General features: G+C 36.5%; 1 protein-coding gene across 1 annotated transcript; it reads left to right on the top strand.

Moving 5' to 3' along the window:
- The first annotated feature begins 282 nt into the window (after positions 1–282).
- On the top strand, positions 283–15249 carry LOC101743643 (TBC domain-containing protein kinase-like protein). The gene is made up of 13 exons (XM_004927906.5): positions 283–667; positions 1545–1797; positions 2251–2467; positions 2920–3182; positions 3548–3791; positions 4540–4701; positions 5841–6018; positions 6812–7018; positions 9170–9357; positions 9438–9521; positions 9843–9967; positions 10726–10897; positions 14420–15249. Exons 1-13 carry the CDS (start codon positions 469–471, stop codon positions 14543–14545), a joined length of 2418 nt encoding a protein of 805 aa, XP_004927963.1. The 5' UTR covers positions 283–468; the 3' UTR covers positions 14546–15249.
- The last annotated feature ends 1539 nt before the right edge of the window (positions 15250–16788 follow it).

The following is a 16788-nucleotide window of genomic DNA, read 5'->3' on the forward strand; positions in this document are numbered from 1 at the left end:
AGCACTGAACCACTGACTTTTGTAACACAGGTTTTCCTAGCTTATAAGTCAGGGAATATTGTTATTGTATACCTCATAAAAAAGCCATGTATATTATTATACTAGTGTTAAGAATTCTTGTACGTGTTTGTATTTTAAGAGGCTTGAATAAATATTATTATTATTATTATCAAAGCTCTTCTTTCATGTTTTTCCTGTTAAATAATAATTTGAAATTATAAATAAAATCTGTACTATCATAGTATGAGTAATGTCCTTTTAAATCGTGATAAACGTTTCCCTACTTTTGTCAGTGGCATATGCGCAAACCGCGCGATGCCAAAATAAAAAAATAAACAAACTGACATAAACTCACAAACGATTAGGTTTCCTACTTCAGTGCAAACGATAAAAAATAAACATCAAGAAAAAAATTAACAGTTAATTTTATTACAGTTTTATGTAACAATATAAAAAGATATATATAAAATGCACAGTGACCATGAAGAAAATTACAAATTTGCTGCATGCACGTTTTTCGCTAAGAGTCACCCTGGTGAAACTTGTGGAAGTAATGGACTGCCCCTTACTCCCAGTTCTATATCAATCTTAGGACGTGCACAAAGACTGCTGTCCATAGAACACCCAAATTTGTGCACTTACTTGGACATAATACGTGGAAAACATGGTAAAGTTGTAGTCAGTCAAAATAAAATCTAACTTAAATCATAAACTACAAGAAATAGAAAAATTACCTGAACACATTTTGAGGAATAATATTAACAGAACTGCTCCAGATTGCATTTTTTATTTTTTCATATGTTTGTGCCAGATTTTGAAGATTAAAATAAGAATTTCATGAAGAACTCACACTTACTACTTTTAGTGTGGCTTACTTACTGGCCTTTGTAGAATAAAAATAATTTAATTACTACTGTTGCACACATTAGCATATATTTTTTACTGGAGGTAGAACCTCATGTGAGTCCGCACGGGTAGATACCACCACCCTACCTATTTCTACTGTGAAGTAGTAATGTGTTTCGTTTTGAAGGGTGGGGCAGCTGTTTTAACTATATTGAGTGAGACCTTAGAACTCATATCTCAAGGTGGGTGGCAGCATTTATGTTGTAGATATCTATGGGCTCCGGTAACCACTTAACACCGCGCGGGCTGTGAGCTCGTTCACCCATATATGCAATAAATAAAAAAAATTGATAAAGTATATTGTAAATCCTCATGGATACGTACCATATCTATGTCTGTTTTGAATCAAACCTGCCTTGTAGTTTGAAGGCTGGAACAGCCTTAAAATTGTGATGATTGCTGTGGAAAAATAATGAGTGAAAATAAAGGCATAACAATAACAAAAGCAATAACTTTTCCAAGTTAAGAGTATTAGTGCTTATCGCAGCACTTTTTAGGTTCTTCTACCAATATGTCAAATAGGTTTGTTTGTTGTTCTGAGAGCAATTTTCTGTACCGATTGTGACGAATTATAAGTAATTAAATAAAAGAGTAACAGAAACTGTTTTTCAAAATATGAAACCAATTACTTCTTACAGAGAGAATAATAGTTGTGGCTGAAGTTATAGGAAAGTCATTAGCTGATCTCAAAAAAAAGTTATCCACAGAGGAAATAATAAATGTAGCCAGACAGGTTGCCAATGGACTGCAATATTTGCATGCAAATAATATTACCCACAGAACACTCTCTGATGACAATATTTTGATAGATTTGAATGGAAAAGTAAAACTATTCAATTATGGTATATTTTACATGACATATGGAGGTAGTGAAGTTGCATTTCCACTTGGGTAAGTAAAAATTTGAAGGCAACCCTGTAAATAATATCCAAAATCAAATTGGAATTATCTTGAATGCTAATTAGCATAAAATATGGTTTATTAGCATTAAATTCAGCACTTGTTGATCATTTTCATAATTATCTTAATTTGATTAATGTTAAGATAAAGTTGTTGAGTTTTATCTTATCTAGGACACATAGCTGGCAATCTACTTCTGTAGATGGCAAACATCCCATATGTATTATGTGGTTATTGGAATCCATAGGCGTTCAAATTCCATAGACACTGAATGCTAATGCTAATGCCATTTACCTAAAAAAAAAGCTTACAACTGGTTCAGAACAGAAATAGTTAAAGTGTGTACTAATACTACTTGAAGACCTAATTAATAAATACAATAATTTTATTATGTTTAATGACATGAATTAAACTTCATAAAGGTTTGATTTTTTTCTTTTCTAGTCAACCAAGATACCTAAGTCCAGAAACAATATTGAACAGTGGTGGTCCTACAGCAGACATTTGGACATTTGGTGTCATTTTGTTAGAGTTGTGTATCGGAAAGCTTTGGGCTAAATTAAAACCAGGTCCAATATTGAGAAGAATACTTGGCTTGGTGCATGTTAATGACCCTGCTAAAAGAATTGCAAGAGAGCATAACAGCATTGAGGAATATGAAGTAAGTATATTCATAAGTTTATCATGGGTAGACAAGTTGGTTTGTCATCTGATGAAGTAACTATATCTTTTACGCAAACAAGATGTAATAAAACTAGCAAAAATTGATACACAAACAAACTACAAACCTAAATTATACCAAAAATAAATTTTACTTACATAAACATATATAAATTCTGGTAATGTTGTTCGCATTTCATTAATTCACTATATACCTCATACAAAGGTATTATGAGAAATAAATATATATGAAACAATAACAAAAAATAGACTCCATGGTATAATCATTATAGTATTGCTACCAAACATGAGACAAACAAAATAACATTAACAGTAATACAACAGGTTAATAGAAGGTAAGTAGAACTGGTATTTTAATGTCTTCATAAGCAGACAAGCAAAAGACTTGCCTGGCGGAAAGTGATTATGATCTATCATAAAATTTAATTTCAGCAATTACCTAAATACCTTCAGACCTTAATAGAAAAATGCCTCCAAATTTGCCCTAGTAAAAGAGCGACAATCACCGAAATACTCCAGGACTTGTCTAATGTTGATACCAAGGAAATGTGTGCTGTGAAACCGCCGCGAGGATTGATGGGCTGTAAATTACAGTATCTCTATCATTGGTGGCAACTGGCCGGTGGTGATATACAAGTTGAGTTGAAGAGAAATGGTTTGATCAAAAACAGTCCACCCATACTGTCTATACCTGTGTAAGAATTTAATGTTTTATTTAAATATTTTGGCTTCATAGCATAAACAGATAGAATGGTGAAAACAGTCCCTGTCAGGTTGTTATGATGCCCTACAATCAGCATTCAAGATAGAAATTTGAGAAGATGCAAAGATACTTATCACAAATCTCAGAGTCAATATAATAATATATGACTACTATTTATTGTACTATCTATAAGATATTGCACATCTCTAAAGTGTGTCCATATTCATAGTTTCTAATCACAAAAAACCGAATATCATATTTGAATAAAAAATTTAATTGAAGAACTGATCATTGGGCTGTGGCATCAGCGTCAATCACGCATCACTTAAAAATGAGTGTACATGATATTGATTTTAGCGCTATCCTCCTCGACGGTTGTACTATAGGCGGTAAAACTGGAGTCCTATATGATCGCCGCATCGCGAAATACAGCATCGAGCTGCTGCAGTCCAGACTCAGTCATGTATCAGCCCACGACTACTATCCGCTCATGCACGAACGAAAGAAACAAAATGACGCCGTCACGTTACCGAAAACAATACGAGAGAGGGATACGGAATACCAATTCTATAGATTGCTATGGTTCCAGAGACTGTTGCATGTAAGTTGTATGTAATGAGCAGTTTTACTGGAGGTAGGACCTCATGTGAGTCCACACGGGTAGGTACCACCAACCCTATTTCTCCCGTGAAGCAGCAATGCGTTTCGGTTTGAAGGGTGGGGCAGCCGTTGTAACTATACTTGAGACTTTAGAACTTACATCTCAAGGTGGGTGGCACATTTACGCCGTAGATGTCTATGGGCTCCAGTAATCACTTAACACCAGGTGCGTTGTGAGCTCGTCTACCCATCTAAGATAAAAATAAAAAAACTTAGCTTATGTACCTATTTCACTAATAAAAAAAAAAGGCAAAATGGTCTATGGAAAAGCGTGACGCAGATTTGCAAATGGTGCAATTTTAAAAATAGAACGAAAATTGTTAGATTTTTTTAAATCCTGCACACTTCACTTTGTTTACATACATACATATCATACTAATTGATACGCTTGTGGTATTTTGGTGGGTTTTTGAGCTGTAATTTGCTGGTCACAGCTGTATACTTTCAACTTGTCCATCTCATATGACAGTTCTCCCTCCCTCTACTCTCCATAGTTAGATGTCATGTTCTATTTTCTCTAAAAAAACAAGTTAATCTGTGGTAAAGGGTGTTCTCTTAATCAATTTTTTTTTTTAAATTAATGTCCACGTTAAGTCGTGAGTGAAATTACCTTTGAAATCATCAATATATATTAATTTTAGACGCAATATCTATTTAGACGATTTATTATAACAAAAACATAATTCTAGGGCTATCCATATACAGCTCCATATATAAGAGCAGAAGCAGAAATCGATATCCCACCATTAGTGCGCGGCGATGTGTGGGCAGCCCTACTGGGTGTTGTCGGAGATATAGAAGAACAGTACGAGAGGATTGATAAAGAGACACCCACGCCTACCGACAGACAGGTGAGTTTCCAATTTTTGCCTTATTACATTTAATAGGTGATGGTTGCTGGGAAAATTAACGGACGAAAACTAAGAGGGCGCAGTCCAATAACATGGTCCGACCAAATCAGCTCAACACCAAGCTGCGTGATGCTCACTATGATACTAAGGACAGACATAGATTGAGGAGCATCATCAGGGAAAAATTACGGCTTTCAAAAGTGAGGAACACTGCGAGAGCACACTTAAGGCATATTATCAGAAATTAATTGTACGAATTGTCATTTTTAGGAAAAAATTCATACGGCAACATTTAAATTTGTATAACTACTAGCTATAGGCTGTACGTTTTGCTTATTTCGGGCGTGAAGCAGTCATCTTTTGAGAAATTAAAGAAGAAATTGTATTTATTTTTTATACTGCAAACCCATAAGCAAAATGCACTTCCGGCTTACCAATTCTTCAGGATCTTGTCATTTGTACGTTCTCATCGTGTCCGTTGAAAATATCTTAAGCTCATGGGACCTATAAATGTAGAATAAAATTTTTTTTTTTTTTTTTTAATATACGTTCACGTAGAAAAACAAAGTATTATTTTTGCATGTTTTTGGAGTTTACTCCTTTAGAATCGATTTACATATATAGGCCCGGGGTATGAAAATTATGGGGACCAAAATCGTACTAGCATGTCACACGAAATGCGTTATGCGCCTGATTGCGCATGTCACACGAAATGCGTTATCGCAGGTGACGCCGGGCTGCTGCGCCGGCAGTCCGCCACAAAGCCTCGTACTGATCGCGCGTTTCTCTCATTATTGTATTTTCATATATTTGTTAGTCGTTTGTTTTGTGTCTCGTTAATTTGTTAATAATCTGTAGTGTATCGTGTTGTCGTAATATAGAACTATTTCTCGTATTGTTTCGTTTAATTTTTTATATCCAGTAAACTCCAGTCGTGCGTCGGAGCGGACACACACACTTTTTTTTTTTTTTCTTGTTTGTTACACAACGGTTTTTGTTTTGCGTTTGACCTCACCTATGTGACAATTCAAAGGATGAGGTTCTCAATAGAACCTTCTTCTTTTTTGGAGTCGGTTTAAAAATAACAAAACTCATTTTCAATGTGTCACCCGCATTTTTAATTAGAACATTCACGACAGATAGATGTGGACATACCGCGTTGTCATCAGTACTGTTGGTTGCTATGCGGCTCGGCTGGCCACAGAACGCTCAAGAGGCTCCTCAAGGCGTGGCTACTGACCAACCCTCAATACGTGTATTGGCAAGGACTCGATTCTCTGACGGCACCATTCATGTACCTTAACTTCTGTAATGAAGGTAATGTGCCTTAAAATTTCCTTTTTTTGTATCGCATAGGTGGCTGGACGATCTCACGGCCCACCTGGTGTTAAGTCGTTACCGGAGCCCACAGATATCTACAACGTAAATGCTACATACGAATGCACCTGACGTCTAATGCATCGTCTGTAGCGATGCACCGGTGTTCGAATCCCGCTAGCAAGTACCAATTTTTCTAACGAAATACGTACTTAACAAATGTTCACGATTGACTTCCACAGTGAAGGAATAAATAACATCGTGTAATAAAAATCAAACCCGCAAAATTATAATTTGCGTTAATACTACGGGTAGGTACCGCCGCCCTGCCTATTTCTGCCGTGAAGCAGTAATGCGTTTCAGTTTGAAGGGTCGAGGCAGCTGTTTGAGACCTTAGAACTCACATCTCAAGGTGGGCGGCGGCTTTTACGTTGTCTATGGGCTCCGGTAACCATTTAACATCAGGTCGACGTTGAGCTCGTCCATCCATCTAAGCTAGCCTTTCCCAAAGTGGGCGATAACGCCCCCTTGTGGGCGCTGCAGGCTTAAAGGGGGGCGGTAAGAGACCCAGAGAAAAATGAGGGCGTTGTGTAGAGGCTTGGGAGGCGATTTGTAATTTCATCTAGGAGGACTCTTAGGCACCTACTGAGCTCTCGCTATAGTCGTTTTTAAGTAGATGAAAAAATGGGTGCGCTAAAAAATAATTTATTCTCAAAGTAGGCAATAAGTTTGGGAACCCCTGATCTAAGCAATACAAAATAAAATAAAATGAAAACACGTGATTTATTCACAGCTCGGGCATTCGCGTGCCTCAGTGCGTTCGTGCCGAAGTTCTTGCACAAGTTCTTTTTGAAGGACAATAGTGCCGTCATAAAGGAGTACCTTGCGAAGTTCTGGCAGATGGCGGCCTTCCACGAGCCCCGACTCGCGACCCACCTCCACGACATCAACTTCGTGCCGGAACTCTTCGCCATACCTTGGTTCCTCACTATGTTCTCGCGTGAGTCACTCAGGTTCATTCATAGATGCCTATCATATTATCTTCAGATGAAACCGGGTACTTTGTTTTCCTACGTAAGCCGATGGCCTTGAGAGACCATTTCAGCGTAATCCTAACAAGTGGGTGAGCTCACGAGGCTCAAACCTGACAATGTTGCTAACAATAACCCTAGCAAGAGCAGTGCTTCGCAGAATCTACCACCGGATTGGAAACGCGACCCACTGAGAAGATCCAGCGAGAAAATCAGTGGGCTGTGTCTGTGGGTTAATTTACTCGTCGAGCCCTTCGTCGCAAGCGACGGGTTCGACGAGGACGGTGACCGGTGCTTGAGGTACCTAAAAGCACCGTTCGTAACCGGGTACTTACGGTCTGATTGTTAGTGCACACGTTGGGCAAACCTGGGTAAACCTATATATATCCAATCGGGGGAAGGTTGAAGAATTCGCCCCGGAAGGTATCCTAGGTCCCCGATGTAAATGCAGATACGCACCGGGGAGAGTTACATGGAGTTCCTGGACGCTCCTATTTCCTATATTCGACTAATATTATAAACGCGAAAGTTTGTAAGAATGTATGGATGTTTGTTTGTTACTCTTTCACGCAAAAACTACTCAATGGATTTTGATGAAACTTTACAATAATATAGCTGACACATCAGAATAACATATAGACTATAATTTATAAAGATATAGCATGAATTACCCAAAATGTAACGATAAGTGTCAAGGAAGTAGGAAAAAATCTGCCGTCTCATTTTCATGATCAATAATAAATTACAGTTCTCGTTTGTCACTAGTTATATAAATATACTATCCGTATTCGCCCGCTTCGCTGGACATTTAAAATTAACATTATTATTTATTGTCATTATTATTAGGGAGACCAACACTCATATAAATATTAGCCTATCCATTAAGTACATGTATTTTCTACATGGATACCAAGTTTAAAGTCAATCGGATGCATGGTTCAGTAGTTATAAATGAACATCCGTAAAAACCACTGTAGATTTATATATTAGTATAGATATACCACGATTTTTATTTGGTGTAGGATTTTTTTATCAACCGTAGTGGCTTAAACGTTCTCAGAATCTTTCAGTTAGATAGTAACCGACACACAGTTCCAATTTTTATGATGACTTATTGAATTGCAAAATCTCAATTAAATCCTACCGCCACCAAGACAGTGTAATACTTAGTATATAACTGTGTGACACGTACAATTAATAGTACGTCAGGAATTCATTTTGTCAATCTATAAGTTCTGTAACCGATATACTAGAGAATATTAATAATAATTCTTCTTCTTCTTTGTCGTTTCCTCATTACTGAGGGTCGTGACCACCTTGGTCCAGTTTTTGCACCAGCTTCCTCCAATGTGGCCTGCATTCGGCCTGCTTAATGGCGCCCGGGACGCTGGTGTTTGTGGCCTCCTTGATAATGTCCGTCCACCGGGTTGGCAATATTCCTCGACTTCTCTTTCCTTCCACTTTAGTAATAATAATTAGCTCGTTTTTTTATATTACGTCTGTTACGCTTATTTTTACACACGTGCCTCTCCGCGCCCCGTGAACATCATAGCTATTCAATTGTTATACAGGCTGCGTAGTGGTTATTATATTTGAAATTAATTAATTATCTTATAATATAGGGACGCGCTATTTTTAACAACGACGTCATTATTCATAAATGACATTTTATACAATACTAACTGACCCGGCAAACTTCGTAGTGCCTCAATCGATAAATAAAAGACGTAAACTTTTGTATAAAATAAACTTAAAACAAACAAAAGGAATCCGTTCGACGGGGACACATCAAAGGAAAAACAAAATTGTTATTTTTAAATCCGAGCATTTTTATTTTTATTTACCTTTTAAACCTTCTCTGGACTTCCACCAATAATTCAAGACCAAAATTAGCCATATCGGTTCAGCCGTTCTCGAGTTTTAGCGAGACTAACGAACAGCAATTCATTTTTATATATAGAGATAGATTACCACTCGTTTTGTGAGAAAGCGACAGACTATATACACCTTTCAGATCCTCAGAAGAATGTTAAATCTCAGAACATTACATATTTAAATTATTTATCCAAGACACGTTTTACATATAATTTGATTACCCAATTAATTTTTATCTCTTTCAGATGTTTTTCCGCTACACAAAATAGTTCATCTATGGGACGCCTTTCTGGTCGAAGGTCCCTCGTTGCCTTTATTTATGGGTGTCGGAATATTGAGGCAATTGCGTGACACTTTACTAGAATCCGGATTCAACGAATGTATATTGTTGTTCTCCGATTTACCCGAAATCGACATAGGAGAATGTGTCAAGGTGAGACTAACGAACGGCGTGGAGAAGTTGTTCATGCTCAAAAAATCGATAATAATATTTATCTATAAATAATGTTTTAGGAAGCTATAGATATGTGTCGTAGCTCGCCAAGAAGCATCAGTTACAGAAGATTCACGAATGACACTGTTAAAAAAGACTCTATGGTAAGTTTTTTTTGTTTTAACAGCTTTTTTTTCCTGCCTATACTAGTAACCTCGAGGGGTTATTCTAGATTCACCGAGCTAGTAAGTGAGCTCGCGGGGCTCAAACGTAATGACGTTGCTAACACGAACCCTAGCAAGAGCAGTGCTTCACAGGATCTATTACCAGTTCGGAAACGCGACCCACTAAGAAGATCAGGCGAGAAACTGAGTAGGCTTTAAAAACTACTGATCTAAAGAAACTAGGGGCGTTGTAAGACATACGTCTCAACTGACTGAAGAAAGTAATGTTTAAAAACAGAATGTTCTATTGTTTTTTTTTAGGATCAAGTAGAAATTCCAATGGAAGTACTGTTCGTCGAGATCTGTCCCAGGATAAGTCTCTCAGATTTTTTCTCGTTGATCTGCGAAGACAAATGCTGCGTCGTCGATATAAGGTCCAATCTCCTGTGAGTATTTCTTTTCGAAATAGTTTTATGAGAAACACAATTAAAAATAAAGACATGACTCGAGTATCGATTTTGTTAACAATATAATGTGAATCGATAGAACGAAACAGTTCAAACGACTTCACTGGTCATTCACTTTAAATGTATATTGATGGAATTTTGGCGGGATTTTTAAATATTAACTAGATTTTATTTATATATTTTATATTGCTTAGATGGGTGGACGAGCTCACGGCCTACCTGGTGTGCCTATAGACATCTACAACGTAAATGACGCCACCCACCTTGAGATATGAGTTCTAAGGTCTCAGTATAACGGCTGCTCCACCCTTCAAACCGAAACGCATTACTGCTTCATGGCAAAACTAGGCAGGGTGGTGGTACCAACCCGTGCGGACTCACAAGACGTCCTACCACCAGTATTTACGCAAATTATAATCTTGCCGGTTTGATTTTTATTACACGATGTCATTCCTTCACCGTGGAAGTAAATCGTGAAGATTTGTTATTTACCTATTTCATTAGAAAAAATTGTACACGTGTTCGAGATTCGAAAACCGCTGCAACGCTACATACGAATGCAGCGGACGTCTTATCCTTTAGGTCACGACGACTTTTCATTCGGGGATGGGAGAAATGTAATCAGCGGGCGTATAGATGAGTTGCAAAGGAAACAACCGGTTTAGAATATTTGACGCTTTATTAGCCCAAGAGAATAGTTTTAACAAACGTAAAATAATAATTGAACACTATTGTAGTTACGAGAAGAGCTGCATAGACGGCAGTGTAAACGTGCCGTACAGTGGCGTCCATCTCGGTCGGCATGAGCTCCGCGCTCTCGGTCCTCAGCCCGAGCGCGCCTTGCAGCAAGCTATCAAGATGAAGAGGAACGTTGTAATTGCCTCGGCTGAAGACGAGACCGCGCAATTGGTAATTTGAAATTTGAGTTTTTTTTTTCGAAACGTTCTATTATTACGTAAGAAAACTTTTCAGAACTATTTTGGATAATCTGTTGACATGTGTGACAGTAAAGTCTGGACTCCATTTCCGAAATGGCGGTATAATAAAAAAAAATGCAACGTGCATTACATACATTTATTTGTTTGAAATAATCGTAATGTGTAGGGAACTCCCCCCGTAAGTATCTAATTTAGTTTGTAAATTCTCGGAAACGTTTTTTTTTTGTGTAAAAAACTATAAAAACAATTTCGTTGCACCAGCATATTAAATAAATTAAAAAAAATCATATTTCATAAATTTAGTTAATGTATTTTATACAAACTGTCATTATCAAAACACTTATGTAAGATTAATATTATATCCATACCATATATTATGTTATTGTACTAATAGAACTGAGACATGAAATTAATCTCTTAAAGTGGATGTTGAAATTTACATTCTTGATGTCTATAGGCTCCGGTAACTACTTAACATCAGGTTGGTCGTGGGTTCGTTCACCAATCGTAAGAAATAAAAAAGTACTCTGAGCCCTTTGTAAGCAAAAATTAAGACTCCCACTAAGAGTCGACATATCTAAGTTGAACACTGTATTAAATTCAGTCCGGAAATCCCGTGCCTAATGTCTATTAAAGTATCGTTCCCAAGACCGAAACCCTTTGCCATCGCCAAGCTAACGAGTGACTTTTTGGCGGGAACGCGAGGAGTGAAGTTGTGTGATTTGTTTTATTTTGTCTATTTAGTGTTTCTTCAGGTTTAAATGTGTAATGACGGTGGTTTATTAACTGTTTAGTATCTGTGAAAGTGCACCGATGTGGGAAAATGAAACAAAGCCGCTGAACGTAACTTCTCGGGATCCTCTAAAAAGTCAATTGAAAAAGTCTCAGTAAATGACCACCATTTTACTGAGATTATATTTCATCCCATATCATATCATTTCATCTCATTTCATTTAATTTCATGCCAATTGATTAAGTTTCTTTTGTTTTATTATTATTCATAAACTGTAAATAATTAAAACGGCGAATTATAAAAATATTATTACTTGACGCTGGCTAATGCACAAACCGTGCCGGAGCCAAAAAATAAAGAAGAAGAAGCTAACGAATATAAATATGAAAGGCAATAAACCTAAACATGGCCTAATGCGTAATACGCCCGATGTACTTATATCCAGCTTAATGCAATTATGTCAGCATTTATATTATGTGCGTCTAACTCATGTTATAAATATGACCTAACATGTATCGCCCGATCACTGTTATAATTAGCGGTACGTCGTATTGTGAGCCTATAGCACCACCATCCGCCTAATTCTCTATCAAACCCACAGCGTTTCCGTTCTAAAGGCCTGTATACGATGTTACAGTAAGTTGGTACCATGTAGACCGCGGTATGTCCTGACTCAGTGGTGTAGAAGTTAGCGCCTCTGTTGCGCCAAGGGTCGTGGGTTCGATTCCCACATCGGGCAAACATTCTTGTAATGAACAGGTTTGTTTGCTCTTTGACTGGGTGTTTTTATATATATTTAAACATATACCAGTATGTTTATCAGTCTCTGGTATCCATAGCTCAAAGAATCTTAAATTGCAGATTTTTTTTATTTATTGCTTAGATGGGTGGACGAGCTCACAACCCACCTGGTGTTGAGTGGTTACTGGAGCCCATAGACATCCACAACGTAAATGCGCCACCCACCTTGAGATATAAGTTCTAAGGTCTCAGTATAGTTACAAGGGCTGCCCCACCCTTCAAACCGAAACGCATTACTGCTTCACGGCAGAAATAGGCAGGGCGGTGTTACCCACCCGCGCGAATCCACAGGAGGTCCTACCACCAGTAAAGTGGGAGTCCAATGAATATGCGTGATTTACAGTTATTATTATTATGTCCAATTAATATTAATTTAGCCGAGTATAACAAAACTTTGTTAACCGATTCGTCACCACTACACGTACACTGATAAAACGAAATTACATAATTCAATAATATAAAACAATAAATTCGTATAGAATTCCTCAATTATTATCAAAGTTGCTTAATTATGTACGTTACAATTGGATTGTAGGTAATGAGTGACGAAAGTAAATGATAAATAAGCCAGTTTGGAATCGTATAGCAACTCGCTTACTGAATGTCATAATTATATAGATTATTACTACATTGTAATTTTTTATTATAACAATGTATAACTTTAAATAAAAATACGCGCGGAATGAACAAGAAAATAATTTAAATTGCTGGTCACACTTTTTGAGGTAGACCGACCTTCCTACTTTACTACTGACTTAAGAAATTGAAGAGGGTAGTGTGTTATAAAGTTAGGGAGGAAACGCTCGACTTTTTGGCAGGAACGCGAGGAGTGAAGTTGTGTGATTTGTTTTATTTTGTCTATTTAGTGTTTCTTCAGGTTTATTAACTGTTTAATATCTGTGAAAGTGCACAAATGTGGGAAAATGAAACAAAGCCGCTGGACGTAACTTCTCGGGATCCTCCCAAAAAGTCCACTGAAAAAATCTCAGTAAATGTCAGTAATTCATCCCAGTTGATTAATGTCTCAAATTAATCGTCTTCATTTCATTTCACTCCATATTATCATTTTTCATAAAAATAAGAATATAAACTAAAATAAGACATGACCTAAAGGTCTTAGTTACCAGGTCACATAAAATCCCTTAAAAAAAAAGAGGCAACGCTTCGATCTAATGCAGATGTTGGCTGTTTTTTCCCCCTACCTATTCGCCGGTAGCCAGCTATTGCAGCTACGCACGGACGGTTAGGTGAGCTCGCGGGCTCAACTTAAGAGAATTTGCTAACATTAGCCCTAGCCAAAGCGGTGCTTCGCAGAATCTACCACCGGATCGGAATTGCGACCCACTGAGAAGATTCTGCGAGAAACTCAGTGGGCTAGGTAGTTCCGCGCGTAGTTCGAAGCTACCAGTGATTAGGTAAGGAAAAAATAAATAATAGTTTGAAAAAACTGACAAAATACGTTTTTATAGAAAATCCAAGTAAAAAATAGAATTATTTTTTTAATAAATTTGAATTAAAAATAGTGTAAGAAAAAATGTTAATACTTATGTACGCGCGTAAGAAGTTATACTTTATTTTTATTAAATTTATTTCTTTTTTCTTATTTAAAATTTAATCTTCATTCTGTTAATTTTGTGTCACGGTGCCCGCGGATCGTAAAATTTCACTCTCATCAATTTTTTATAACGCGCCTAAAGAAATATAACTTGAAAAAGCGAATTGTCTTCGGTCCTTAATAAATATACCAAATTTCGAGTTAATCCGACGTTTTGAAGGGGGTCAAAATCATGTTCAAAGATTCCGTTACAAACATACATACGTCTGAGGCTAATAAAAGCCTATTAAAAAGTGTTTAGCGATAGGCGACTGCGTTCCTGACGCTAGCAATGTCGAAGAGACATTTATTAATACAAAGTGAGAGGTAGATGTAAATTACAAAGTGTTTAACGTTTGTTTCAGTTCAGTGATTATTTAGTGAAATGCGGTGTACCTAGAGTCTGCATTCTGCACGGAGGCATCGCCGCTCTGCAAACTCATATACCTTCGCTCTTCATAACACCACCCACCGGGAACACAGGAAAATGAATTTAATCAACACGAAATTCAAACAGCCAGCTCTCTTGAAAATAATGAAGAAGAAGCAGTAATGCATTTCCACTTGAAGGGTGCGGCAGCCTTCGTAACTATACTGAGACCTTAGAACCCGTATCTCAAGGTGGGTGGCGGCATTTACGTTGTAGATGTCTATTTTATTACGTTTTATTACGTACATAGTATTTATGCACATATATGATGCATTCCTCTTTGTTACAATAAACAATAAAATTTATTTATCGCATAACACGCAATGTAATACAATTAAAATGAACCACTAGACATGAACCTACTAAACATTAAATGTAGTGTTTTTTTTTGTATGAGGTAGTATCCTTTTCGCAAAATCATTATATACAGGATGTATTTTATCTGGATGGTTATCGTATTGTGTTTTTAATTCAGATTGCTTACACTATGTAAGCAATATTATAAATCAAAGAAAACGATTTTTTGTTATCTTCATTATCGGCTATAGGTAAAACGTATATTATACACGTACGTATACAACGAGGTGTTTTTTTACACCTGCATGCTTATAATGTGATATTAATCTTATTAATTTGAATTAGTTCAATTTTGTAAATAATTTTACTAGATATTCATTAAGTATTCAAAGATCTTTTATAATACAAATTGATATTTAAATGTTTTACTCTCTGTAATTTAATATGAATAAAGATTATCTGTGCTAATGTGTAGTAAAATTTATTTACAGACCTTTTTAATGAACAGAAATGGAACTTAAATTAAAAAGCTATCGTCGCTATATAGAATTTTTGACATAGATTAATAGCTCATATCACGGTTTTAAACCAAATAAATATGACCGATTTTGGCCAAACGGTGGAAATTTACTTCAATTAGTGCTGGAAAGATTCTGAAAGAAATGTTCAGCGCTTTTGTTTCTTTAAAATTACCAACATATCCTCCACCCCGTCCTCTATGCACACACTAAGCTGTTTATAAGTCATCATTATTAATTGTTACCCTGGAATAAACATTAGGTTGAGAAAATTCAATTATTGACTTTACATCTCAAGATGGGTGGCGCATTTACGTTGTGGATGTCTATGGGCTCCAGTAACCACTTAACACCAGGTGGGCTGTGAACTCGTCCACCCTTCTAAGCATTAAAAAAAACATGGCCCTTTGCGTTCCCACTGGCCCATACCATACATAAGAGAGTACTTTATATCAATGTACATTGATGCTTTTTGCCTTCTCAGGAAAGTGGGTTTTTAGTTTTCATCAACTAGCAGGAAAAGGCCCTCAATACGGAGTTTTATACTATTTGTTATTGCTTAGATGGGTGACGAGCTCACGGCCCAACTGGTGTTAAATGGATACAGGAGCCCATAGACACTTACAATATAAATGACGCCACCCACCTTGAGACATGAGTAACTTTGGCTATCTGATCCTTCCAACCGAAATGCATTACTTCTTCACGGCAGAAATATCCGGGGTGGTGGTACCTACTCGTACGGACCCACAAGATGTCCTACCACCAGTTGATGTTTTTTTTTTTTTGTGTATAATAAATAATATAATATGTTATAAAAGCTTGTAAAGTGGTCATTTACAGCGTAGGTTATTTAAAGTTCAGAAAGGCATATCTTATTCGCATATTCCGTTAAACGAATTTGTGGTCAAGCTAACTGAGGGAAAGTTTAGTTCTTAAGGAATACGCTTCTCAGGTGTTTATTAGTTGCAAAAAAAAATTGCATGACTTTTATTTATTTATTTTATTTATTTAAAAAAGTACTGCCACTTCACATACATTTAACATTGAAAATAACTTAAGGTATTTAATTTATGGCCTGATGCATGTGACAATAATGGCATACATAGCATTGACAATTCATCGGCTCGAAGAAGGAATACAATAATCAAAAAAAAACCTACTGAAAACATACCTTGAAATTAAAATTCAAGAAGTAAAATAGTAATAATTGTTGAAATATTTCGAGGTCTAATAAATAAATGTCATATCATATCAAAAAGAATGGAACTAAAGAAAGAACGAAAAAGAAAGAAAAAACAAAAGAAAGAAAGAAAACAAAAGAAAAGAACAAGAAGAAAAGAGAAGAACTGACTTAATTGTGATGTTTTCAAATTCGCTTAAAATCTTATTGCCTTCACAATTTGTCAGCAGGATTTGTTATGATAATGAACGACGTTGTGGAGTGCAATGAATTTATTAAATAAACGTAAATGTGTCACCGTGTGTA

This window comes from Bombyx mori, chromosome 13 (genome assembly GCF_030269925.1).
Source record: "Bombyx mori chromosome 13, ASM3026992v2".
Lineage (NCBI taxonomy): Eukaryota > Metazoa > Arthropoda > Insecta > Lepidoptera > Bombycidae > Bombyx > Bombyx mori.

Bases quoted from the DNA above. Each gene is read 5' to 3' on its own strand.
- LOC101743643 (XM_004927906.5), top strand. From the start codon at position 469: ATGCACAGTGACCATGAAGAAAATTACAAATTTGCTGCATGCACGTTT. The intron at 9,358-9,437 runs GTGAGACTAACG...ATAATGTTTTAG, and splicing joins ACATAGGAGAATGTGTCAAG to GAAGCTATAGATATGTGTCG. The intron at 10,898-14,419 runs GTAATTTGAAAT...CGTTTGTTTCAG, and splicing joins AAGACGAGACCGCGCAATTG to TTCAGTGATTATTTAGTGAA.